General features: G+C 46.0%; 1 protein-coding gene across 1 annotated transcript; it reads right to left on the bottom strand.

Annotated features, from left to right (window-relative positions):
- Positions 1-481: 481 nt before the first annotated feature.
- Positions 482-25272, bottom strand: LOC8053109 (HVA22-like protein e). The gene is made up of 4 exons (XM_002435883.4): positions 25105-25272; positions 10494-10587; positions 5554-5695; positions 482-679 (listed from the first exon to the last, which is right to left on the bottom strand). Exons 1-4 carry the CDS (start codon positions 25220-25222, stop codon positions 482-484), a joined length of 552 nt encoding a protein of 183 aa, XP_002435928.2. The 5' UTR covers positions 25223-25272.
- Between the last annotated feature and the right edge of the window lie 1244 nt (positions 25273-26516).

Here is a 26516-nt window from a genome sequence, read left to right as displayed (position 1 = left end):
GGCTCGCGAACATTAAGGGTTCTACAGTATATACTTTCATGGAAGTAAACGTCTAACGAGCTTACAGTGTTGGGAGACATCGAGCTTAATCACCGCGGGAAAACAACGCTGCCTTGTTTAGAGGGCAAAACAGCGAGGAAGGTCAACGTGACTTTCCTTTCTGTTTTGTAGCTTTTACAACACCTTCTAGATAAGAGGGCCGTAGGGCTGAATTTCCAACGCCACCCTAAGGACGAGAACGCGGGACACGAATTGGACACGAGTACTGCGTCAGTGTTCGGCTGGGACTCGGGTCCACGCTGATTGGACACGAGTCTCCGCCGAACGCTGACGCAGCTATTCGTGTCTAATCCCTTCATCCCTTTCGCCTCTGTAAAGGTGAAGTAGGAAATTCACGACTACGGCCCTCTTACCTAGGTAGTGTTGGCTTTCATCCCACCGCCTTTCCCTCTACCGTGACCATGACACTCACTTGGGGCGTCTACTTCTTCATCTTGCGACTATTGTCGGGAGAGCCGTCCTTCTTGCCGCCGGACATGGGAGGCGGCAGGCCGCCACCGCCCATCATCGGCGGCAGCAGGGAGCCTTCCTTGAAGATTTTGCCAGCCAGACATTTCTGGAAGATGATGTTAGCACCGTTGGCTTGCATGGGAGCGGCGCACCAGGCCAGCAGGAGCAGCTGCGGATCGGCAACAGAGATTCAGGGGCCGACGCTTGAGAATCAGACGCCGCGCAGAGCCTCGTCTGCTCGTTGTTCCGAACACCTTCGAGGGAACACAATTCGCGCTCCTGCTTTCGCGCTAAGCACGCGGAGAGCCTGCGACGAAAGCGCCGAATTGGACTACGTTGCGGCTGAAACCTGCGCTGAGATTCGGTGTCCCAGACAGTGACGTCAGGGACGAGGCGCCGCCGTCAACGGGATCTCGTCATTCAATCAACTCCACTGACATCGGCATGCAGCGCCTGGCTTCCTTTCGCTCAGCCGGGGAGCGGACGCATAACTCTTTCTTCCCCCGAAGGTCTTCAGCAGTGAGGTGCTCTCAGAAATGCCTGCGTGAAGACTGATCATCGCTGCATTCGAAACACCAGTCACGCCCTTGCTCGTGAATTTCTGCGATGGCAGTTTTCGCGCTCATCCGACACAGCGTTTTAGTGTAGCCAATTTGTCCGTGACTCGTTTTACGTGCCGAGACCCGCGCTTTCAGCAAACGGGGAAGCATTCCTTCCTCACGAAGCCCTGAAGTCCGGCGGGCCTGCCCCTGGGGCCTGAGGGCAAGTGTATTGACGATTTTCATCGCGTGTTTTGGAATCTACTTTCACGGCTTCGTCTTTACACCGCCAGGTGCTGTGAATATGTGATTCGCTTGAGAAGGCTGGTGAGCGAACCTGCCACCACAGCTTTCTGTTTTAGCCGCTAGATGCCTTCAATTTCGCTGGAGTGGCAAATTAGTGCCGAGATATTTCGGTGGCGTTCTCTTAGATTTCCATCTGTGACGTCACGACCATGGATTTGCCTCGCCGTTACGTCACGAGTTGTGATGCTGGATTATTTATCATCAGATGCGACGACACGGTTGGTGGTGTTTGTAAAAAAGCACGGTGGAAGCTAGAAGCCCTCGGGTTCTTAAACTAACACCGTCGAAGTTGACAGTCTCACAGTGCTCTAATGCCCGTCGTTTGGCCAATCGTATAGAAAGCTGCACCTAAGAGTGACTGTAAGAGGGTGCTAAGAGCTATGCATTGTATTATATTTTTGGGGAAATATGGAGATGACTGACGTTCTATGTTTCCCGTAAAAAAAGTGGTTTGACAATATTCTTGCTTTGACAACCATAAAAGCATTTATTTATTTATTTGAAATACTGCGGATCTTGCGGTCTATATAGGATTGGAGAACGGAATACATAACAAATATTTCGTCATTTACTCAAATAACCTAGTGTTTCGGAAGGCTGGCTAGAGGGGTCGCGAGCGCGACAGAGGTTTACGCTCCAGCGTATACTCAGCATAGGGGGATCCTCATAAAGCGGCTTCCCGATTCCCGGAAGGCTGAGTGTAGATATACCGCGGCTCCTCCGCGATGTTGTGGGCCATCCGTTCATGGAACTTCTACGTGGCTTGCCTTTCGTTTGCTAACGTCGTCTATTAGCAGGCATCCGGAAGTACAGAGGGTATTTATTGCAGTACGGACTCTTATGCCGTCTGTTAGACGGCATAATTAACAGACACCATTTACGAATGCAGTCTGTTAAAGCGAACGTGGCAACGCAAGCTTGGGACTCCAAGCTAGGCTTCCAAACAAATCGCGCTACGCGCGATCACCCCTCGCTTCGCTCAGGGAGAATGGATTATAATCTCATGTCCGAGCTCGCACAAAGACTCGCCGAAACCACCAAAGGTCCGAGTCGTGGAGCAGGTACAAGGCTAGCGGTTGCGGTAAGGCGCCCGTGCGATTTTTTCGTCTTTTATCTGGCCCCAGCCATCTACCCGCTCCACGAGTGGTAACTTTGGTACACTACTACGCTTCGCACGTGCTCAAAGTCTTTCTGAAAATTACGAATTTAGTGCGTTTTGATAACGCTCAGCAAGTTTCTAGTTGGAACTATATGTCTATTTTCATTATTTAAAAAGTTAATTAACGAAATGTAATTAATTATCCGACTGAACGTTACGATTAGCCCCCTATACTATGTCCCCCTGGCGCCGTATAACTCATCTGCACGAACCGCATAAGTGTAACTTTGACATCTTTTTAAAAATCTAAAAAAGAAAAAAAAAAAAACACATTCTGTATATACCGTATTTACTCGAGTAGTATCACTCTAAAAAAAAGCCCGTGCGTTAACTTTCCCGCAAAACACGCTGAGATCCAATCACCGCAGCTTACGGAGGCAGCTCAGCGAATGACGATGCCGAAACATATGTTTAGACCAAAAAACGCAGTTTGAGTTGTGACATTAAGCAATGCAAGCGTGACGTTTTGCATGGCTTAATGTCACAACTCAGACTGCGTTTTTTGGTCTAAACATATGTTTCGGCATCGTCATTCGCTGAGCTGCCTCCGTAAGTTGCGCTGATTGGCTCTCCAAGTGTTGTGCGTGAAAGTAGACGCACATACTTTTTTTTAGAGTGTAGCCGCACCATTGTTGAACAAGGCCCTTGCGTCTACTTTCCCCGCAGAGCACATATACAGCCAATCATCGCGTTGTGCATAAATAACATAGCGAATAATTAGATTGAGAACACGCTTCTAAATACAAATGCGATCTTCACAGATGGTATCTTCGCGCGAAGACGTTATCTCTGTCCTGTAAACCGCTGGGGTCATGCTGTCGATCGCGGTGACTGGCAATCCGTGTGCTCCGCGGAAAAGCGAGCACTCAGGTTTTCTTCATAAACAGTGCAGCCATTACTCGAGTAAATACGGTATTATGTATTTCCTTTCCCTTCCTCTAACATTGTTGCAATAAGTTCAATAATCACTCTCTCCCCTCTTCGTTTACAATATATATATATATATATATATATATATATATATATATATATATATATATATATATATAGTGTTATATTTCAAATATACATTAATGATCTTCCGCAGTCACTGACATCCTGTGTACGTCTTTTTGCTGACGATTGTGTACTGTACAGAAAGATCAACAACCCTGACGACAACTTACATCTCCAAAGTAATATTGATCGGGGAGTTAACTTGTGCCACAAATAGCAAGTGACCCTTAGCACAATAAAATGTAAACTTGTTTCGTTCACCCGTAAACGCACAAATTCAGACTTCGAATATTTACTCAACAATTCACCCATCATCGCTGTTTTTGCTTATCAGTACCTCGGTTTTGAACTAACTTCTAATCTTTCTTGGGTTTCCCAAATTAATACGATAACCGCTAAAACGCCCCGTACCCTCGATTACTTGAAACGCAATCTGAAATCTGCGCCCTCTCATCTCCGCAAATTATCCTATGAAACCTATGTTCGCCCGAAATTAGAGCACGCTTGCGCAATCTGGGCCCCTCACCAAAGCTACCTTTTAAATCAAATCGAATCCATTCAAAACCGAGCTGTCCGCTTTATTTCTTCATGATATTCGCGTTTCGACAGCGTGTCACTCATAAAGCAAAATTATTCTATCCGTCTACTGGAAACTCGATGTAACATTTCTCTCTTATGCCTAATTCACTGGTTATGGCACAGCCCCGGTGGGACTTGGTTCTTGCATCTGGAACCCCTGAACCAGGAATCATGTAACTTTAACACTAGGAGTTTTAAACGCATCTTTGGGACATCATTATGATTCAATAATTTGTCCCTGCCACGTGCATTCAAGCCGAGGCGGGCTATGTTCGACAAATGTTTCGTTTCTCCTAAAAAGAACCGAAGTGACGGAAGTGACGATATCGTGTCTGATTGGTTAAAGGCTCAAATGACTAAGGTTCCCTCTGTCACCATTTTAGCCTCTAGCCAATCAGACGCGATATTGCCACTTCCGTCACATCCGTTTCTTTTTAGGAGAAATGAAACATTTGTCGAAAATAGCCCCCCTTCCCGAGGCCGTTGTTTCAGTTTCCGATCCAACACTTTTTTTCGTTCAGAGTTACCCAATATATTTTAGCTAATTAAAAATGTGTAACGATGTTCTTTCGTTGAGAACTGGGCACTGTATTTATATTTTGAATTACTCGAGATGTTAACGCATGTGTGTATTATTATGTTTTGTCATTATGTGCTTTATGTCACCGAGCTGTGCAATTGTTTGGTATATTTTGATGCGTGCAGTTGTATTATTGTTTGTATGGAGTCGGCGTGCTCAGTTCCATTTCTTATCCATGTTAATCAGACTGTATAGTCCCCCCTCATGTAATGCCAACAGGCCTTTGAGGTACTTTGAATAAATATAAAAATAAATAATGGGCAAATCAAAATACCCACTTCGACACTCGTATTTAATTTCAAATGAAACCACCCTTCTACCTTACACTTCAAACAAAATATGTAATAACGTCTCACGTAAGTCACCGAAGCCCAGGAACTAAAACTTTAATGAAGCATAGTTTGAATGCTGTTTTATTGAGTAAATATAAAGAAAATAGGACGATGAGTCAGAATCTAAAGAGATTCAATAAAGCAGTCGGAAAGGTACCAGTCTGAATAAATGGCACAAGTAATTCTTCTAGTGACTTGCTGTTGAGTCATTTAATCAAACGGTTTTAAAGAAAGCGTAACTTTGCGAGCACTCGATTTGTTTTTCACGAAAACAAATGGGCACACGATCACTACTCCCAGCAAACTGACAAGAAAACAAAGCTGCTTGCCGACACACTCAAATCAGGGTTTTGAGGACCTAAGCGGTCTTGATCAGTGCGACGTGTTCGCAGCCAGGTTCTCTTGGCGTCGGCTGGTAACGCGAAAAACGCAAAGAGATGTGGCTAACATGGTGCATCCCTGACGTATACGACACGAGTTTGGGGAAAGTTGTCTAGTCTAAGAGTAGACGGTTCTGTTATCCATTTAAAGCACAGAACCGACATCAGATACCTTAACGAAGAAAATCCGCTTGAAGTAGCGATGGATGCCGATGAAGATGAAGTTGAAGAGGACATTGATCAGGGCGTACATTATCCAGTAGGCCGTCCATTTCTGGAGAGCCACCACGTCCGCCCTGTCGATGGCTCTGATACTGCGAGGGGACAAAGCGGCGTCACGGTTATCGATATCGGAAACTTGTCGAGTAAGGGCTACGCCCCGAAGAATGGCAGCGCGTCAACTTTCCGCAGAGCATGCCGCAGAGCTAATCGCGGCGATGGACAAAACACCAGAAGCCAACCGAGCTGGGCCAAAGCTTAAGGAAACAAAATCGTTTAAAAAAATTATATATATATATATATAAGTCAGAGATCCGTACTTGCGGAGTTGCTATGCTAGGAGTTTATTGCATGTATTTCGACAGTTTCGCCGAGAGGCTCGGCTTCGTCAGGAGATGGCATGGTATGCCATCTCCTAGCATAGCAACTCCGCAAGTACGGATCTCTGACTATATATATATATATATATACATATATATATATATACTTTTTTACGCCCTTACGCTCTTTTACTCCCTATATATATATATATATATATATATATATATATATATATATATATATATATATAACATTTATTTGATTTAAACAAATTTAGTTGGAAAATAGTAATGCTTTATCACTTGATCTGTTTAAAAAAATGACAGATTGAGGGATCAATCCGTCCGACGACTGGATAAAGTTCCTACATATTAAAGCACAGTTTAATTAACAACTTTTTGTTGTTGTAAACCCAGCCATACTAAAGTAAAAATAAAGCTTGTCTTTTTAGTTAATTAAAGAGCTTTATTTTGGGTTCTGATTTACTTTTAATATTATGTGACGTATAACTGACGAAGTGCAAGGTAGAAAGAAAGAAAGCTCCACGCTCCGATTTGCCAAGGAAAACACTGCTTTTTGCTCGTGTTCAGCCTGATATAAATCTGTCTTTGTTGATAATTATTTTATTTAAATACAAAACAGGTGCACATAAAAAACATCATACAATAGACAAACGTTAAATTAACAATAGCTTGGGATTTTTTTTTGCTGGAAAGTTTTGATTCAAGTCATAGTAATACTGGTCTCATTTATATCACGGTTTAAATCATCATGATTTTTTTTTCTCCATCCAGTTAGCCAATGATTCCGAAATTATATTCGGTTCTCCAGAAATTGAATTTGAGAGGGGACACGGACCGTGAATTTTATACTTGCTCAGTGTCACAGCGTGGATGGCATTTTTCGGGTGAGAACGTTTTCTGAGACAGGCGACCCGTTAATTAGGCTCCCTCCTTTTATTAGGGACTTTTCGTAGATCGTAAGCTGTGTATTGCGCGCTCTGCGGGTGCCCGCGCACAATCCGTGGTCAACGTGACGGCACAAGCTGCCGCTAGCAAGGCAAAGCTCCTGCGAACGATCTGCGAAAGGTCCTATTATTGTGATTTTTTTTCGATGAGCCCTGCCGGGAACGGCCTTTCTTAGAGTGAAGGGCACATCTGAAGCGCATAGGGCCAATTGCGGATATCTACGCAAGGAGACAAACACACGAAGGGGCCCAACAACATTCTGGTCGAGCGATGCTATGTGCCCTGGGACAGGGAGCACGTGCAACGTCACTCGGCATCCCACATTACGTTGCAACACAAAAACCGTAGGACAGGAAAACTCGACAAAGAAGCAGCCCTTCGCCCAGTGACCCAATAGGCCGAGGCGCGCCAGGTATCAGGTTAAGGTTTGGTTATGTGCTTGACTTTCTTGAAGAAAGGGCGCTCACGGATGCTGCTCCTTTCCTTGCTGAGATGCGAGAGAAATTGTTCTTTTGTACTGTGTGGAGCAGTGATGTCGCCGAGGGAAGTTCTGGGGCAAAACCCCTCCTTTGAGTATTAAGTTGAAACAGCACAGGCCGTCTTGAGTGCTTCATTTGCTATGTATCCTTCAATTTTGTTTACTGTAGAGCTCTCTGCGGGATACCGGGCAAAGGGATGCATGAAAAATGTCGGACCACAATTTAATAAACTAAACTAGTATTGCTGATCAAGATGATATAGTTGCGCTACATCTCATCGGTATAAGGTTATATGCCAAAATACGCCGAAAAGAGGAAGGCACCGGTAGGCAGGACGCGACTTCTGCCTTCCTTTTGTCTCGTTCACGCTTGCCTTCCTTTCGTCAGTGTTTTTTTTTAAATTTTTTTTAAGTAGAACTATCATTAATTGTAACCTTTTAAAACCCTTCTGAATACAGCTTTGATGTTGGCCGACTCCGTCGCCGCGGGTTTTGACAGCCGAAGAGGTTATTGCCACATACTAACGGACAAATAAGCCTCGGGTACCCAGCGGGGCGGCTACCGTTGCGACATCTATAAAAACCTCGCGAACAACGAGGAAAAAAATGAGTTACAAAAAGTTTCTACGGCGGCTTTCTTAATATAATTCTGGTTGTTATTAAAATATTAACTTGTCTCGATCGTTCCGATAAACCCGGGGATCACAGAATGTGTCGTTCGCGCATTACGGGTGCCTTATTACTTGTTATGCCTGACTACGGGGAGATTCGGGGTGGTTTCGGATGCACATGCACACACGACGTCCTCGTGTGCTCCCTTAGTTTATCAGAAATGTCGAGGCAAATCAAACTTTTTTTTTTTTTTTTAGAAGTTTTTCTGAGTTCTGCTTCTTTCAAGAGTGCGTGTAGCACCTTAAGTTTTTCTTAGTGCTCTTGGACTCCCAGGAGCCCCTTGTGATAACTGAAGTAATTACGAGGGCGTCATATGTCCTCTGCGTTTTCCTTTGGTGCTTCATGGTCTGCCCCGTGACGTTGTGAGATGACGTGGGAAGATATGCTTCGTCATTTAGAAGCCAGATGCGCTCGCCTGTGGCCGCCTGTTCCGACGCATTTGCATCAACAAATGCGTCGGGTTCCGGATCCCAGATTCCGAGCTGTGGTTCCCTCTGGGACGCTCGGAAAGTCGTTCTTACTACGGCTAATTATATTTAATAATGATTAATTGTTGTACCTAAGTACGCCTTCTCTTTGGGTGCCTATGAATTGCCTGCCACGGATTGCGAGTGCGTTATGTGGCTTTCACCTGCGTGTGACGCTTTTTTGTCGCACTAGAGCGTAGCGCTTTTAGCATGAATTGCAGCTCATAAACACGTTCAGTGTTAAAACCTGAATTCCTACTTTTCCACAGCATACGAGGAGACATAATCATTAAATATAACGAATAGTGACATTAGACTGGCCAGTTAGAGAACGCTTTCTCACAAAAATAACCTCCTTGCCACACTGAGTCATGATTTTTCGCATTTGCACGAATATATATCGATATATTTTTGTTAAATATTCTAGCTTTCGCGATTGACGAGTCTGTTTTCCTAGATTTCCAGCACGCTGTACTGGAAATTAGACGCGAAGGCGGCCTTCACAAAGCGGCACTACCGAAAATTCACGGTAGTTTGCCGTGTGCATGCGAAGACGTTTCATATGAACACCTCATGCTCAGTGCGGCGTTAGAGAGGTCATTTTTCGCCGAGCACTTGTTCGCGGCCTCGTCATATGTGATGTGGTCGCTGCGTACATCGCAGTGATTTTCTCGCGGAGTGCTCTGCGGGAAAATAGACACAAAGGGTCTTTATAGAGTGGCGGAGTTCGGCGGACGAAGAAGCTGAAAAATATATTGCAACCTAAATATGAAGTCTGAGATCCAACATTAAAAGTGGCGTAATGACATGAAACATGTTCTGTGTTACATGAGTATAGCGTGAGCATGTGAAAGATGTTCATTTCAGTCTCACATCGCAAACGTAATTTTTCTCCTGAAATGGCTTTGCTATACCCTCGACATTCGCCCAGTTCCCTCTGTATTTGTGGTTCGACTGCTAGCAGAAAAGTAGGATTCTGGGAATTTTTTATAGTCAGCTTTAGAACACCAGCGAAACAACACACTGAGACCGCTACCAATTACAGTGTCTTACATTGACGTACGCTGTGCGATACAATAACCACAAACAAGCGATTCTCAGTATTTTTTTCCTGTTTTTCTAAGACTCGAAGGACTGTAATCATAACTACTATTGTGGTGACAAGTGGTCATTAGGGGCCTTAACATAAGCGGTAAAATTTTATGCCCACCAATACCCTTTAAAAAAATGAAAAAAAAAACCCACTGATGTCGTGTTTTTGCTAGCAGGGTCGCGCAGTGTACTATTGCGGACAATACAGTTTCTCATGCCTCATTGGCGTATACCTGCAAGTTTTTGAGAGAGCTGTGGTCCAATCTTGGAATGAAATATGAAGTTTGAGGTTCCATACTTGGGACTATTCGACAAATTGAAAGTTAATAGAGGTTGTGGGGACCGCAGACAAAGGAAAAGGGCCGGATCGCGTGCTTCAGCTCATATGGTCCGCGTGTGTGATTGCCTCAAAGGCTACAAAAGTGGCACCCGCTGCATCAAGAAAAGCAAGGAACTCACGCTTATAGCCTTCGCTGCAGTCAATGTTAAAGCAAGACTGGGAATCGACCCAAGAAATCTTGAGGCACAATAATAGCAGGGAACTATAGTGGCAAATGATTTCTAAAAGTACAAAACACCGTGAGGAAGGCGAAGGCGACGACGAGGCAGGTCGTGCACGACCATCTCGCGGCAAGCCCATAAGTGCTGGCCCGGCCTTCATAAATTCATCGTGTGTTCTATGATCTTGTCCGGTCTTGTCCTCTCTGCTGCAGACCGCGTAATCTTAACAATGTATATAGTTTGAAACCTTATTCTCACTACAAAGTAATTGAGTCTGAAAGTCGCATTTAATAAACAAAAAAATGAGAACCTAAATGAGAGGATCAATTTTTCGAACTTTTACAGTATGTTCCGTCTTAGGGGGTGGGTGATCGGGAGTTTGAGGTGAGCTTACCTTCCCAGCATCGGCCACACAGTCGAAATAAAAACAGCTGCCTTCGCACCCAGAGCGTTGATGAGAAACAGCAAGCAGATTACGGCAACGACGCCTGAAAATAACACGGGCTAAATCACTGAATGAACGTCAACGGACATTGGGGGACCTAGTGAATTAAATGGGCATCAGTAATTATGCGTAGAAAAAAAGCTTCGTTTGCTCCTGTGCCCGACCAAGTCACCGACAGCATCAGAAACCCTAAGCGTGGCTTACTACCCCCTCAAGAATGCCCGCTGGTCTACTTACCCGTAAAACACTCGAAGAGCCAATCTCTGCGATCAACCAAATCCGCTCAGCGAATGATGAGGCGGAACATCTACTTAGACATGAAAATTAAGTCTGCGCTGTGGCATTACGTAATGCAAGCGTGACGCGCAATGCCACAGCGCAGACTTCACTCTTAGGTCGAAACGGACGTTCCGCCTTATCATTCGCTGATCTGATTCCCTAGATGGCAGATATATGCTCTTGGAGTGTTTTGAGGCTAAGTAGACACTGTTTGCTTCGTGATTAGTTCCTCGGCGATCGGCTTATGCCCGAATCTGATTGATTGCGGATCGTTAATAAGATGACCGGGCTTGACCACGTCCTGCGTTTCTGTTGGGGAGGAGGTCGAGGAGTGGCGATCCCTAGTGGCCACCTTGGGAACGAACGCTGTGTGGCAAACAAACCCTTCGACCGCAGTCATTAGTGCATCCGCTGCCATAAAGACGACGACGCAAGGCTCGTGAAAGATGTGTGACACTAGTTTTTTTCTCCTAAACTCATCTAGATAAAAGTAATCTAGCCCCATTTGCGTTTAATGTCATCGAAATCCTTTTGGAAGGCAAAACAGGCGCATGCGTGGTAGTGACGGATATCCTGACACCCCCCTTTTGAATTCTGTATGTGTAAACATTTAGGGCGAGGAAACGGGGAGGGGGGGGGGGGGGGGGGAGAGAGGTTTTTGAACATATGATACGCTGACCCCCCTTTTTCTGAAAATACCTGCTTCCGCTCCCGCGCGAGCTTGCCGGGCCAGCAGCGAGTTGTCGGCCGCGCGCCCTGGATCGTGCGTGGCCGGCGCGGCCGTCCGTGTTTTTCTAAATTCTTCACAAAACACGCACATCACTTTTCAGTTACCCCGTCTCTTGCGACAATCGACGACATCGGCGAAAGCAAGCGGTGTCTCGTTGAAGGAGAGGACGTGCTCAACTGCGATCATGTCACTGAGTGCAGCGTTGTACCAGTGCCGACGGCGGACAGTGTTCGCATCGTGGCGTACATACTGCAGTCATCCGCGCTGCATAAACCCGGTTCAAAAGCATGCTTCGAGCACTGCAGTACGCAGCAAGTGCGCACCATATTGCTACAAACAAATATGCAGCTAGCGCGGAAACGATGCGGCGTACGCTAGTCGAGTGCTGGCGTCGGAGTTTGCCACACAGCGATTGTTTGTGGTGATGATGATGATAATGGAACTGCGCCCCCTATAGTTCGATCTCCTCGCCACTAGCTGTCGGTCAAAATCGTAGAGTACCAGATATAACTGTGCAAGTTCAAACGACTCTCTGAGGTTTTGACTGTCTTTTAGGATCTCATTCAAAGGCGGACCATTCTCGCTACATGGAGTTTGTTCGACGATTTTGTGACAGAACGGCAACGGTGATGAACGAAAAGACCGCGAGTGTGCAGGAGAACGGGTGGGAGCTCGTAATGCTCGAGACCATAAAGCAAACAATTTTGGAGAGGAACAAAAAAAAAAAAAAAAAAGGCGCGAAGGGGAGCGTCTCAAACTTGGCTATTTCGCTCGTTTCTCTCGCTCCTTATACACACACGATGCTATCGCCACCACCATTCTGTGTCTTTTTATTCGATTTGAAAAGTTCATTATATTTTCGTCACTACAGTCTCGGGTGAACGAACCGAGCATACTAGTCATTAATTGTAATTGCCATCAAGAAGCACTTACAAATAAAAACAAATACTATTACTACACACTGATCACAGAAAATTAAAGTTCCATTTTATGCGTGTGCACGAGAAAGGACCGATGATATTTAAAGTTACGACATGTTGAATTGGATACGCTCCTATGAGAGATACCTAAATTCTGTTTCAGAAGTCTATCGCTTTGAGATGAAGGTGAACTTTATACTGTTCTGTTTTCACCATGTATTCATCAGGCTCGGCGGACATAAGATGAGGGGATGATCGTCGCGGTAAGTTGATTAATTAACTAATATCTGTTAATTAACTTTTTAATTATTAGTTTTAAAGGTCACGTTGGGATTGTTTTATTGACGGCAATTACTGTTAGATGTCAGACCAACTAAATATTTTCCGAAAATGTAATAGTTTCTTAGATATTAATTGATAAATGTTTTCGCGTTTTTTTTCCGCTACATTCAAATATTGTGCTCTAAGAGAGCGTCGCAAACCCTGCCCACAATGACGCTTGGAAGAGTGGCGTAGTCGTTATCTCAGCAGCATGTCCTTGATGAACGCGCCGACTGCACAAGCAACGACGTGAACGAAACGACCATGTCACTCTTCCAAGCGTCATTGTGGGCACGACTTGCGAGGCTCTTTTTGGACGCAATTTTTAAATAAAAAAAAAAAACAAAAAAAAAACGAAAATTGATCGATTAACGTCTAAAAATGCATTACCTCTTCGCGAATTCTTTAAATTGGTCTGGTCTCTAATAGTAATCGTTGTCAATACTCTAATTTCAATGTCACCTCTAAAACGAATAATTAAAAAGTTTATTAACAGATTTGAGTTAATTAGTTAACCTACCGTAACGATTATTCCCTCATCTAATGTCCGCCGAGCCTAATAAATACATGATAAAGACAAAACTCGTCTAATCCTCACCCCTTGTTAAAAAAATGAAAAAAAAAAAAGATGTTTGAATTGAAATAAGCACCATGAATATTACACGAGGATTAGAAACGACGTCGTAGCGACTGGCACTGTGGTACCAGCTGTAATTCTTTAAATAATTAAACGGTGGAAGAAATTACACAAAGCAAAACTCATCAAGGCGAGAAACAACGTCAGCCGGTGAATTGACTCCGATTGAACTGCTCGAACCTCCAATTAAGGTGCAGGTTGTATAATTGCCGGTAACGCACAGATGAGTCGACTGCTTCCCATCGCCAGTCAACGGCCCGTTTCTGAAACGCTGCCGCAACGTGAACCAAAAGAGTTCATAAGGTCTTAGCGCAGATGGCTGATTTTCCCCAGCGCCTAATATTTTGACGAACCTTATACGAGAAGTATGTTTTTAGCCCGCGATTCGGGCGAAATATTTGTACTGCAGATGGGGCTAAACTTCCGATGTGCCATACGTCCCTAGGATGCTGCTAAGATCGGTAGCACTGATATGTATAGGATATTCTCAAGCATCCTAAGGCCGTTACTGTAACACCCTTATGGCGAATTCGGGTGGTCAATCGCCGGCGAGCACCGGCCACCAGAAACGCCCCGGTGGTGCACCACGTGACGCACTAAACCCAAACATGAAACGCCGACAACTGACGTTTTCGTTTGCCTGGGTCGCTCGCGTGAGCTTTGTTAAGTTCTTCGATTATTCTATTGTACAATCAGAACGCCGCATGTGTCAACAACATAAAATCAGGCTCTCTCAGATGTTTGTAAACAAAAATGGATTGTCAGTAGTTTTAGAAATATCGACAAATTGACGGTAGGGCAGATTACTAAATTTGTGTAATGCTGCCAGCACAGGCGTCGATCTCAACACATTTTGTCTAGATTTCCGTAGAACTGTTGCAATTTTACAAGGCGCCCAAGAAGGCTTGCAAGCGTCGCTGTTCTTAATATATGTTCTTTTTATTTTTATGAGCTCCTCAGCTTTCTCAGTTTCCCCTCCCCTTCACCCATAAATTGCAATGCATGCTCAAGTGTCGAGCTGCATCATTAGCCGTACATTTTTTTTTTCTTTTTACTGTGGGACACGCATATTCCTAGAGCAAACGGACCTTAGGCAAGCTGAACAAATTATTTCAAAAACTTTGTCCTCCTTTTTTCAATTCGCTTTTTTCCTGCTCGCGAACTCTAACAACATTAATTATCTTTGTCTTCGTTGTTTTTGCAATCTTTTCCCAAAGAGCAAAAGGGTGTCTGGCTCGATGACTTTATTTTCGGCTCGAACCCGCCATCGGCGAGCACTGTTTCCTTTGGTTCCCTTTCCCGATTCGGATATGACGATAGCGGACACAGTCTGGTCGACAAGCTGCCCGACCTCTTGAAGCTCGGACAAAAAGTGTGCCAGAGAATTGCCAGCGCGCATCTGAAAAGCGCCACCCGGTCGTTGCGCGAACTCGCGCGCAACGAACGCCCTTGCCGAAGATAAGGCAAAATACTTTGTTGGGAAATGACCACCCGAATCTGTCATTAGGGTTCTACAGCTGGAGCTGCAAGTATGACGTCCTTATCGTGGTGTAACACTGTTAGGCTGGTGTAACACCCTCAGCGTGTAACACCTGCCTAGGGGGATTTATCACCCTAAGGGTCTTACTGGGACAGGTTGATTTACATTCTTAAGGGTGTAAAAATATTTTGTTTTTAAAATTTTCCAAGGAAATATCTCAAATAAGGTGTTAACAAACGCAGGTCCAGAGTATTATTGCAGCAGGTGTGCATGGGCGCCGCCATAACCGATCTTCAGTCTTTGTTTTCTATTATTCCGTTCACTTCATCGTTACGGCAGCAGGAGAGGTTATTGCCATTTTGAATTGCACTCTGTCTACCTCCCCAGCATAGGACTTCGTGAAGGATCGTCAATGCCCGCTTCATTTGCTCGGCATCTCGGGAAAACAAAAGAAGGTCAGCAATGGGGGCTGTAATTTGGCGCGTATGTCGAGCGACTAAAGACTCTTTTCTCGCGCGCCAGGTGTCTCACCGAGTCGCCCAGCAAGTGAAATGAAGGGGGACCAAAATATACAGTGAATGCTATGGGAGACAAGAACACTGTAATGTCTAGAAGTTCAACAACTGGTCGTGCGACCACATTAATGAAGCGAAACGAACAGAATAAAATACAACAAAATGAAGGTCAGTAATGGCGGCGCCCATACATGTGGCTCTTAAGATTGGGCAACGCTTCTGCGGGCAAAATCTAATATTTTCGATCGTGTTTGAGTTGCGCATAATTACGCTATCTCACGTTGCTCGCGGATGCTAGGCTGGCATAATTTTATTGCTTGATATAAATTTGTAAAAGAAAATAGCAAAGAAAAAAAAGCAACAAGAAAGTGATTATTGTTTTGAGAGGATACTGAAAGCGTGAGCTGCATTTTTCTTTTGCTTATTTGAATTTTTTTTTTCAGACACTTCATTACCGCGCGTTGACAGGTGCTGACACACGCTTGTAGATGATCATGGCTCGTGCATGATCGAGCGGTCCAGTGCCGCTTCTTTGCTCGATGTAAACATAAAGGCTGAACTGCATGGGACGAATGTGCTGCAAAAAATTGACGAATTTGGCCCGGCGGCTATTGCTCTGCGCGTTGCTTCAGCACAGTGGCTGCTACGTCGCGCGCAAAGCGAGCGTGCCGTCGGGCGACGTTCGTCAGTTAGTCGTCGCATAATTCGCTCCAGGGGTTCAGCTTTTAGGCCAATTCACACAGGAACGCTTGCTTACGTTCTCTTACGTTACGTTATGAATCACCGAGACATCCGTGCTTCTTATGTCACGTGCAAAGCTACTTTTTAGTTGGTTGTCACGCTTAATATAAAACAGGAATGTACCGGTGACTCTCGACGTAAGGACTGGTTCACACAGCCCCGTTTTATTACGTGATGTTAAGTTACGAAAACTTGCGTCTGCATACGACACAAGTAGGATTGCGTGTTTTCGGAGTTTATTTTTCGTCGAATTCGGAGGGTGTTGTTTGGAGTTTATTTTTTCCGAACATTCCGAGTTTAAAGGAGTTTATTTTCGCTTGATTCCAAAATCTACGAAATTCGGGGCTTAACTTCGCAATGTTTCCTATCAAAAATCAACAAATAATATCCGGGTGTAAACCTATGCGAGGTAAAAAAAAAAAGGGGGGGGGGGCTTATATTAATTACTATTTCTTCAGCTGGATTTGGTGTTGGTGGCATTGCCATTGGCAATACTAATTTGTCCCACGGCAAAAGTTGCACAGAAGTGTTGCTTCGATAAACGTCGATACCTTAAGATCAATAAACTCCCGGAGGTAGTCGCTGGGAAGCACGTATTCATCCCGTCCTATTCCATGCTACCTCTCGGCCGCGCGACGTGGAGTGGTAAAGGATGTAATAGGGACGATTTAACTGCCCTTGTTTCAATTTTATCCAATCTCCATGGTTCATAGCTTTAACTGTTACAAAAACACAACATCTCCTTCCTCTTAAAACTCAAATAGTATGGCCCAAACTGCAAACCAAAACAGAGGCTTTTCCCGTGACCCGAAAGTACAATGACATGTCGTCCTGAACCTTGACGAGATAAGCCGTATCACCCCTTTTGTCAATGATCCGAGATTTGAAAGAAAACTTTGTTGGCATTTTCCCGGGACCATTGACCCTGCTCGCTGATCAAACTTAATTGTAAAATACCGTCTTTATTTAGTTTATTAGGGGGGGGACATGGAAATTCGGAGTTTATCGGATAAATCTGAATTGACCAAAATTTTACCGGCGAGTGTTTTTCGGAGTTTTTCGGATTTATCCGAAAACACGCAACCTTAGACACAAATCACTGGGACATGTGTGCTTCATATTAAGCATGGCTACCAGTTCAAGGAGATAACCTGGCCCGCAAAATTTGAGACTGGAATGCTTCGTTGACTTACATGCGTAACGTAAGAAAACGTAAGAAAACGGTGCTGCGTGAACCAGCCTGAAGGAGATCCAAACTCTCGTAACATAACGTAGTGTAACAAAACAGGGCTGTCTAAACCCGCCTTTACATGGTCAGACAGCCGCACTCGCGTTCCTTGGCCGAGAGAAACATGTCTAGGCGCCGAGATTGTGAGGAAAAGGAGGTGATGAGAGCGTGCGGGGACATCCGAACGCCGAGCTCTGGTTCCAAGGATTAGTGGGCAGACCTGAAACTATAGCTGCCTTTGTCATCCACTGCACTCGTCGAAGGCGTTCCACTGCGAGAGACAAACACGACACCGGACGCCGGCGTTCCGCGTGCTAACGCGTTCGACGAATGCAGTGGAGACAAAGGCAGCTAGCTTTAGGATTCGAACCAGAGCTCTGCCGTTCTGACATCCCGTCTCCTCACCTCCTCCCCCTCCGTTTTTCGGCGCATCGCAGGCATATCTACTTGGGCGGTGCCCCGCGTGCAAGCATGTGCAGCATGCGCATGGAGCACGCTTCGGCAGACATCGCACGTGCTTGCTCGTATGAGCAGATACATGGGAGTGGTCAGGCGCACTGCATGCATATAGTTATCGGCTGCCAATAACGATTAATGTAGAGATTGCTGCGGTGTCGTAGAAACTCGCCGTCAATATCGAGGCTGTAGGGCGTATGTACACTCAGAAGAAAAGGGGTATAATCTTGCCATCCCTTGTCCCTAATAATACACCCCAAAACTTAAGCTCGACGTACAGCGAACTCACGCCGAACCGGCGGTACCAACTTTCACGAGTGGCTTGATACCCGAGTGGTACAGTTCATTAAAATTGCAGATGCACGTGTTACTGAATACAAAAAAAAGGTTTTCTTGGCTTTATTGCAAAACCTCAGTATTTGTGTCTGTACTCTTGATATGTACTTTAGCTGTTTAATAAGTTTTATCGCACTGTTATCAAGCCCTTCGTAAAAGATTGGGCGCTCAATTTGACGTCAGTGCGCTGTACGTTGAACTGAAGTTTTGGGACGTATTATATACACGAACTCATCTCTGTTACGTCACGGCGCGGTGGTGGCGCGTCGGGCGCACTCCGGGTCTGGGGCTGTGGGCAGAAGTCCCCATGCCAGACGTGTATTCCTGCGTTGTTTTGCAAGGAACCAGACGAAAACCAGCCTTCTCGTCAAAACGCCGCGACTGTGGCTGTACCAAAAGGGTCGAGAAAGGTTTGAAGGTCAGTTTTCATCTGCTCGATTCGTCCGAAAACGTGGATATGTGCCGTGAAAAGGGAAAACCAGACGCCGTCGGACCACGATTGCTTGGTCGGGAAGCACTTTGGGTTTAATTCACGGATACTTGTGGTCATCAGATTTATTTGTTCTGTTCGAACATGAACGCCAAAAAACCGTCAAGTTGTACGAACCACCTGCGGACTACGTTCAGTGCGTCTTCAAGTTCCAAACGGCTGCCTGATCGTTCGAACTGTCGTCTGCTCTTTCAAACATTTCTGCTTGTCTTCTGCTCTATTAGACGACACCAGCCCGTAGACCAAACGTGGGCCCGGTACTTGCGATAAGAAGTGCAGGCATCAAAAGACTTAAGTTTGAAGGTTGGTAAGCAGGCTGGATGTAAACAGAAGATACAAGGATATGTTGATCATTGTTACCAGTGGCCACACCAACTTGTTATGCCTGATTCACTTGATCCGATTCTGCTTGAGATTTTCAGTATCGACGTCAACCATCTCAGTTGCGGTTCACGCTTTTGCAGCCCGAGCGACGTCGCGACCGAAAATTGCGAGCGAAATCTCATCATGCGAATCAGGTTTTAGCGTACATTCTGCGGCGTCCACGCGGAATGAATCGCCGCATGTCACATTATTCACGCGAATTTTTGCGGTGTAACGAGCCTCGCTAATTTCGCCGAGGCCGTTCGAGTAGTCAGACATTGCCCAGGAAGACGTAGAATCAACAATTCGTACGCGAAAAAGGGCAGGGGGACTCACACCGACGCCGATAACATGGCATTTCAATGGTTTGTTTATGGGCGACGGCGAGCTTCTTGCCCACACCCCCCTCGCGCATGCGCGGCGTCGGTGGCGTCCGCTAGGGGCGCTCCGGTTTGTTTGTAAACATGAGTTGGTATATATTAAAAAGGGTGTAAGACTACACCCTTTCTTTTGAGAGTGTTTGTCCAGCAGAGGATCACATGCACGCCGCATGTTCATGAAGCCGCGCGACTCGGCCAGGCGGGGGTCCCGGCCGCTTTTAGCAGATGTGATGGGAAAGCGCTGCGATTTTACAGGTCATAAAAATCGCCTTCATGACTAAGAACGTTGCTGCATGGGATATATTAAATGGGTCGTAGAACGGCATCGGGTAAGAATCTTCATGACTTGACAGGCATACTGGTCTATAGTCTGGCCCAAGTATACTCGCAGGGACCGCCCCTGATTCAGAAGCTTCTTGGTCGCGGTGAAATTGCGAGGATAAAATGAGCTATTTCTTTCAGTCTTGCCTTCGCAAAGCTTGATGACCAAATTGTGGGATCGAAACCACCGGGCTGACAAGAGTGGAGCGCGGCTCATGGATTGGACACGAGAACTGCGCGAGCACTCGACTTCGGCTCGTAACAATCAATGCCTCGGCGGACACTCGGGTAGTGTCTCGTGTCCAACCATTGCGATGATGAGAATAGCCGCTCTTAACAATGCTGGAGCTTAGCACGCGATCTCTACTTTGCCTTTGCCAACCCCAGCGCGTGGCTATGATTAACATTGGCGGCATAGGATAGGCGTCCGGCCAAGTGGCCGCTTGTTCTGGCTCAGAGTTGATGGGATGAACGATGCTCATATTTCTCGAATTTATTTACCGACGGCCATTGCTTAGAAAGAAAAACTAAGGCAAGTTTATTCGGTTATTAACTTGAGTAAGTGATTCTGAGTAGTATTTAGCGAAAGATAGAAAAATCGTTTTATGGCCCCTTTAACTTTGCGGCTGCTGAGTTTCCAAACTTCTGTGCTGAGCTTCCGCAGCTGAATCTGTGGCTGCTGTGCGCGTGCTGACAGCGAACTTCCACAGTTCCTTTTAACGTGCATTCCACACCATCAAGATTGCCGGTTTTAGCAGCCCATGAGTGAGCTCGTTCTGAACAGGCGCAGTGAACAACGCATTCAAATTTGGCGTTCAGCGAAGACCCCCTGCATTACTCCAAAAAGTAATTAACCACTCCTGTCACTGTACTAACAAGTCAAAAAGTTAGATTGGAGTGAATATCAAATCAAAATGAAAAATTTACATCCTTGTGCAGGCATTGGGGCGTACTTTTTACACTAAGACATGACAGCGTCATTTCTGTTCCTTTTTAAACTGTACACCAAGTTTGGTCACTTGAGGATTTTGCCAATGCCATAAAACTGTAGCTTTCTGTATTCTTTCTCGTAACCGACCCTAACAAGGGTTCAACATTTTTACCCTTCTGAGAATGGAGTTGGCACCGCGCGGTGTGCAACGTGGGTAGTGCACAAGTTCCCTGGGCGGAAATAGTGGCGTGAATTGAAGAGCCGAACACTTCGAACACAACGACCCTGTTGAGTGGAACACGCTAACCATCTTTTGAACAAATAAAGAAGGCAACAGTCGTTTCCGATTCTGGGACCTCGTGCAGTGTCCAGAAGGTATTTGGCAAGGCGCACGCTTTCAAAATTGCGACGAATGAGCTCTCTCTCTCTCTTTCCGATAGAAGATGCCGCAGTTCTTCGAGAGCAGAGCCGCATCCAAACGAAATGTATGGCCACATGTTGCGAGGTGTCGACAGCCCTGGCGTAATTAAGCGGGCAATGGCCCATGAAATATCGGCTCTTCCTTTTAGCAGGGAGCCTCATTGAGAGGTATGGAGGGGCGCTTGGCAGGATGGAGTGGACAGCATTCTTGGTAAAGCGCGGCTGAATTTTTGCGAGTTCAAGAACCTCTCCGTTAATCACGTGGATCTGTGCGATGCGATGTTTTAAAAGTAGAGCATTCATAGGTCCAGCTGGTGGGGTCTTTAGCATCCGCATATGTTGCCTGGATAACGTCAGTGTCACGGGACACTGTGACGTCACGCCAGAGGTGCTCAAAGTGCATATCATTTATGGGTCTTCTGTGACGTCACGTGACGCAATGAAATAAAATGACAGTGACGCACCTATATGGTGTCACGTGAGGTGACCTGAGTTCCCTTCATGTGATCACGTGGCGTCCGGTGACATCGTGACGTGATGCAACCTGACGCCAGGTAACGTGATCACGTCACCATGACGTCATGTGGTCACGTGGCTTCAGGGGACACCGTGACCTCAAGTGATACGATGACGTCGGGTGAAACCATGACGTGACATTTAGACACCACGTCACGTGACACTGTGACGGCTTTATATATTCACAGAACACTCGCAATGTGCCCCTCGGTGGCCTCCGTACCGTGCCCGCAAAGGGACGAGCGCGAAGAGACCCTGTAAATGCTACGCCTTTTGGGCGATGCCAAAAAAGTCAGTCAATTTTATATTTGGAAGCGGAATTCACAAACCACCGATGGGGGAGGAAGTTATTTGTGCCCCGTCGAAGCGCGATCTTGTATTTTCTAAAAAAATCTCACACACTCTTGTACCAGGATAGAATGGCACTATAGTACTTTGCCTCGCGGGTGTTTAGCTTGTCTTGCAGTGAGACGCGAAAACAGCTGATGTCCTCCTTGATCCCCAGTTATAAATGAGAGAAATCACCCTCGAATGTAGCCGACAAGCAAAGAAGAGACGCTTCACGCAATGTCAGCTGAAGCAGGAATGAACCGCGACCCCGACCGTAGAGCCACTTTTGTCGTTATGACGTGGCGGCGCGCAACGCCAGCACGCGCTTGGGAACTGGGGACTCGATTATGGCCGTCAGCGTACACCGTATCTACAGACCCAGTGCACAAAGAGGGCTCAGGTTTCATGCCATTAGATTCGTCCACCATTTTGTTGTTATAAGCCGATTGTCGCGTGTCTAAGACGAGCATTCCAACTACAAGGATGCGCTTTACACGATCAAATATCCAGTGCACAAAGAATTGCAAGTTTCGTCCCGATAACATCTCACAACAAAATGACGGATTGACGTCATGTAAAAACACCCTATACCGCCCCGCGATGCACGCGAGTCACCGATCGTCGATCATCCCTCGTTCAGCTTCGCTAGACACAAGGGGGAGCAGCATGGCGCACTAAGGGTTCACGCAGTGTACTTTGACAAAGCTATTGCCCTGAGGCTCAGTGACCGATAGGATGACCATCCTTGGTGCCGCACAAGTGAAAAAGAAAAATCAACGACTGTCGTCTCGAGTGCATTGTGGGGCAGTATACAGGGTGTCTTCCCCAAGAAATGGGCAAGGTTTCTTTTTTTTTTTTTTTTCACCATACAAATAAATTATGCATCGCCGAACCAGTTGCCCAAGTTCCAGAGCTAATTGTTATCTTATTCAAAAAGTAGAAGTGATTTTCTGTAATTTTCAATGGTCAAATGACGGCGCTGAACTCTCCGCAGTCATGTACACAATCGAAAAAAGTAAACAACTAGAATTAAAATCACTCATGATTAAAAATATTCAATTAGATTATTCGATTACTTGAGAAGAAAACCAATTAGTTACTTGAAAAAGTAACCATTACTTTTACGATTACATTGATGCTTCAAGATATTTAACGCCACGACTGGTCCAAGCTACGCGAAGTTTGCACAATAGGGTGCTGGTAGCGTATCTATATCGTACTGACTCTGTTAAATTTACTTTTTTCCCACAAATAATCGAAGAGTGGAACAGCCTTTCCGAAGTACAAGTAAACTCGTCATCAGTAGAATTATTAAAAAAAAAAAAAGTTGGAAAGTTGTTTTTGAAAAGTTGGCTATTTCGGTTTGTCCTACTTTCTGTTGCATTTCTATATTATTATTTTGTATTCACTACATTAAATTTTTTTTAATAATTTATTGTGCAGTATAATGTACCAACCCCTCCTGCCACTACCTCCAAAAGGAGGTTAGCACTATTTATAAATAAACGAAACAAAACATGGAGATTTTCAAAACGACAGATTTTCTGCCGGTCTGAAAACTGGACTATCGTGATTTCTATTATTATATAAAAATCACCGAATTATAAACGACTTGTGTTCTTAGTTCACCAATTTTTGTAAGCCACCCTCCTCTCAGATACTTGGTTCGAGGATTCCTTTGGAGGAAACTAGTAGAAAGAAAGGGCGTCATTAGAGAGAGGAGGGAAAAATAGGAATGGTTACAAGTGTGTTTAGTACTTCCAAAAGTAATAAACTTACACCGGTGATTACTTCCTACTGAAGGTACTAAAAGTATTACACAATTACTAAAAAAAGTAATCGATTAATTGTAATGGGATTTACTTGTGATCAGTGCCGTACAAGTCCGGCCCTTGAATACACGGATCTGAATAGGCGCCAGTTATCCGAAAACGGTCCCTGTTTTTCCATCGAAAAGTTCCAAAAATCGCTTATAACTTTTGACTGAGATAACGATTAAGTATAAATCGCTTGTGGAGCGCCGTTCACACATATGCGACCGAGTAAGACCGAGAGAGTCCAGACCGGTTATTAAGCCTCTTGCGACGTCTTAGGACCGGATGCCCTGCAGAGGAGCTGGTCCTAAGACGTCGTAAGAGGCTTAAAAACCGGTCTGGTCTCTCTCGGTCTTACTCGGTCGCATATGTGTGAACGGGCCGGGCCTTAAGCGATTAGGCGAGCGGCGAGACAAGAGACGGCGACCCGCTTCGCTGTCGCTCGGTCAGTCGCGCGACGAGGCGGACCGCATGAAAGCGACGCGAGGGAGCGATCAAAGGCGATTAGCGAAGTTTTTAGAAATCCGAAAAACCGAGCGAATTAACGCGACGAGCGACAGTGAGAAATCTCCGTCGTTCGTCGCTGACTCTCGTCACTCGCCAAATCGCTTAGTTTAGCTGTTAGTTCCGAAACTTTGGCGTCTCGTTCGGACTGCTAGTGCTACACTTAGACGGAGAATGAGCGTTCGGCGATGCTCAATTTATTTTTGCGGGAAAAAAAAGCAGGATTTTTTTTTTATTTGGTGGGAAAGGGAGGGGGGGGGGGGAGGGGAGCACGTTGTACATTGTACAAACATTTCTGAGAGGGTACAATTGCTCTGCATCTCCTTTAGCAGACTCTGCGAGCTCCATGAGGGTACGCCGGAACGCCCAAACCCGAATTTATTCAGTTTCATATTGGGTGTACTACATCGGGAAGAAAGGACGAGGCAAAACAATGCCGCAAAGCCTGCCGACGCCTATGCCCATATACGATGTTCTTGCTACGAGTCAGCCTGCAATATAGTAATTGTGTTTCGCGAATCAAAATTAGCGCCTAAAATGAAGGAATGAGAGTGAGACCAGATTTGAGCCTTCAGAATGGAAGGCGCGACGATTAAAACCGCATCGAACGCCGAGATAAAAGAACACTTGCGCGCGGGGAATGAGAACCATTGCGTGAAGATTTCAATTTACCAAATACCTTGCCCGAAAGTAGACGGTTTAGAACGACGCCAAAGCGTGAATAATGCAGCAAACGCGCACGCGCACAGTCCGGCAGCCAAAGGAAACCGATCCGAGCAACGCGATGAGCCGGGTGCAGGAGGTCCGCGGTCCGAAGGGCCCGGGGCGCTCCGGCGAGGTGCACTCACCGTAGACCACTTGCTCTCGTTTCAGCTTTGTCTTCTTCTCGACGCCGTCCAGGACCTCGCCGATGACCCCGCGCTCTCGCAGGCACCTGCCGAGCTCCTCGTTGATCTCCTGAGCCATGATCAGCGGCGGGCCTCAGCGACGGCGACGGGTGACAGACGGGAGCGGGAACGTCCTGTCGCTGCCGGCGCTGGAGATCTCTGGGCGGATCGAACGGCGGCTTGCTCTCAACGTGGCTCGCGTGCACGCGCGGACACGTCAGGGCCCCCGCTTTGTCCACCTCTTCTTTGGCCTCCGGCTGTCGAGCAGCTGACGCATAAATGAAGGCGTCGGTACACCGCTAACAGCGCTCTTTAGCCCACACGAGCGTTCTTTCAACGCTCCCAACAATACAAACACCGATGCGATTGCACGGCACTGCTCAAATCGTGCATCTGCGAACACCGCCCTCGACGAGGCGCGTACCACCTCCTGGTACAGAAAGGTATCTTATTTCGAATCTGACAAGGGTCAGACGAGACACCAAATCTAAAGGGAGGCTAAACTCACGCGCGGGGCTAAGGCATGAGCGTCGCCCATGGCCAGGATAGTAAGGTCGTGTTTTCTTTTCTCCCGGGCGTCTTCGTGGTTCACTAGAGGTAACCGTAAGCTATACGTTAGAGATCCCAGATAGTATAATTACATTGCAATGACCAGACTGCCCCTATGGCCTGGTGAAGGAGGGCTTTAGAAGAAAAGGACACTAACTGGTTAAGATCTCAAACACGCCATGCAAAAATCACCTTATGATTACTATTTATCCTATATACAAGAGTAAATTAAGATAAAAAGCTACCCAGAATTATCGGTGATCCCTGTCCGTATCACCCGCTCCAGGAAGTAGACAGAATGGTCTCCGGGTCTTCTTCCACTCACCTCCAATAGATACCGCTGCTGACAGTGACGTTGGCGGGTGTCATGGGGCACCACAATTTGAGAATGAGAGACGCGTACAATGTGCTCACCGCGTACGACGTTACTTTATTCTTTTTTTTTTACTTCGACAAAATTAACCGTTGATGACAGGAGCCATTGGTTGCATGCAGCGTTGATAAATTCAGCGTTGATAAATGCAGACGTCATTTTTCAAGGCCATACTACCACTTTGCTGCAGTCACCTAACAGTTCAATTGGAATGAGCACATAACGGTTGTCCTAGCGTTCTTAGGGCCCTGTGGAGAATCCGACGAAGCTTTCAAGAGCTCCAATGCAAGTAAAGCTTGCAGGTTACAAAACCCCAGTCGGAGGGCACTCAGTTGGTCGAACGAGGTTTTAGCGAACGCCAACTTTTCATCGAAAGACACATTAACAAATGGTCGGCCGCCGCCCAGCGGCGTTTACGGGTGGGCCAGCTATATGTTAACATTTGTGTAAT

The sequence above is a fragment of the Ixodes scapularis genome, unplaced genomic scaffold, assembly GCF_016920785.2.
Source record: "Ixodes scapularis isolate PalLabHiFi unplaced genomic scaffold, ASM1692078v2 PGA_scaffold9__187_contigs__length_104089568, whole genome shotgun sequence".
Taxonomy (NCBI): domain Eukaryota; kingdom Metazoa; phylum Arthropoda; class Arachnida; order Ixodida; family Ixodidae; genus Ixodes; species Ixodes scapularis.
This window is presented reverse-complemented; position numbering and strand designations above follow the sequence as displayed.

Coding starts and splice junctions, on each gene's coding strand:
- LOC8053109 (XM_002435883.4), bottom strand. CDS start 25,222: ATGGCTCAGGAGATCAACGAGGAGCTCGGCAGGTGCCTGCGAGAGCGC. Junction 10,588..25,104: donor ACGAGAGCAAGTGGTCTACG/GTGAGTGCACCT, acceptor TGTTATTTTCAG/GCGTCGTTGCCGTAATCTGC. Junction 680..5,553: donor AGCGGATTTTCTTCGTTAAG/GTATCTGATGTC, acceptor GCCGATCCGCAG/CTGCTCCTGCTGGCCTGGTG.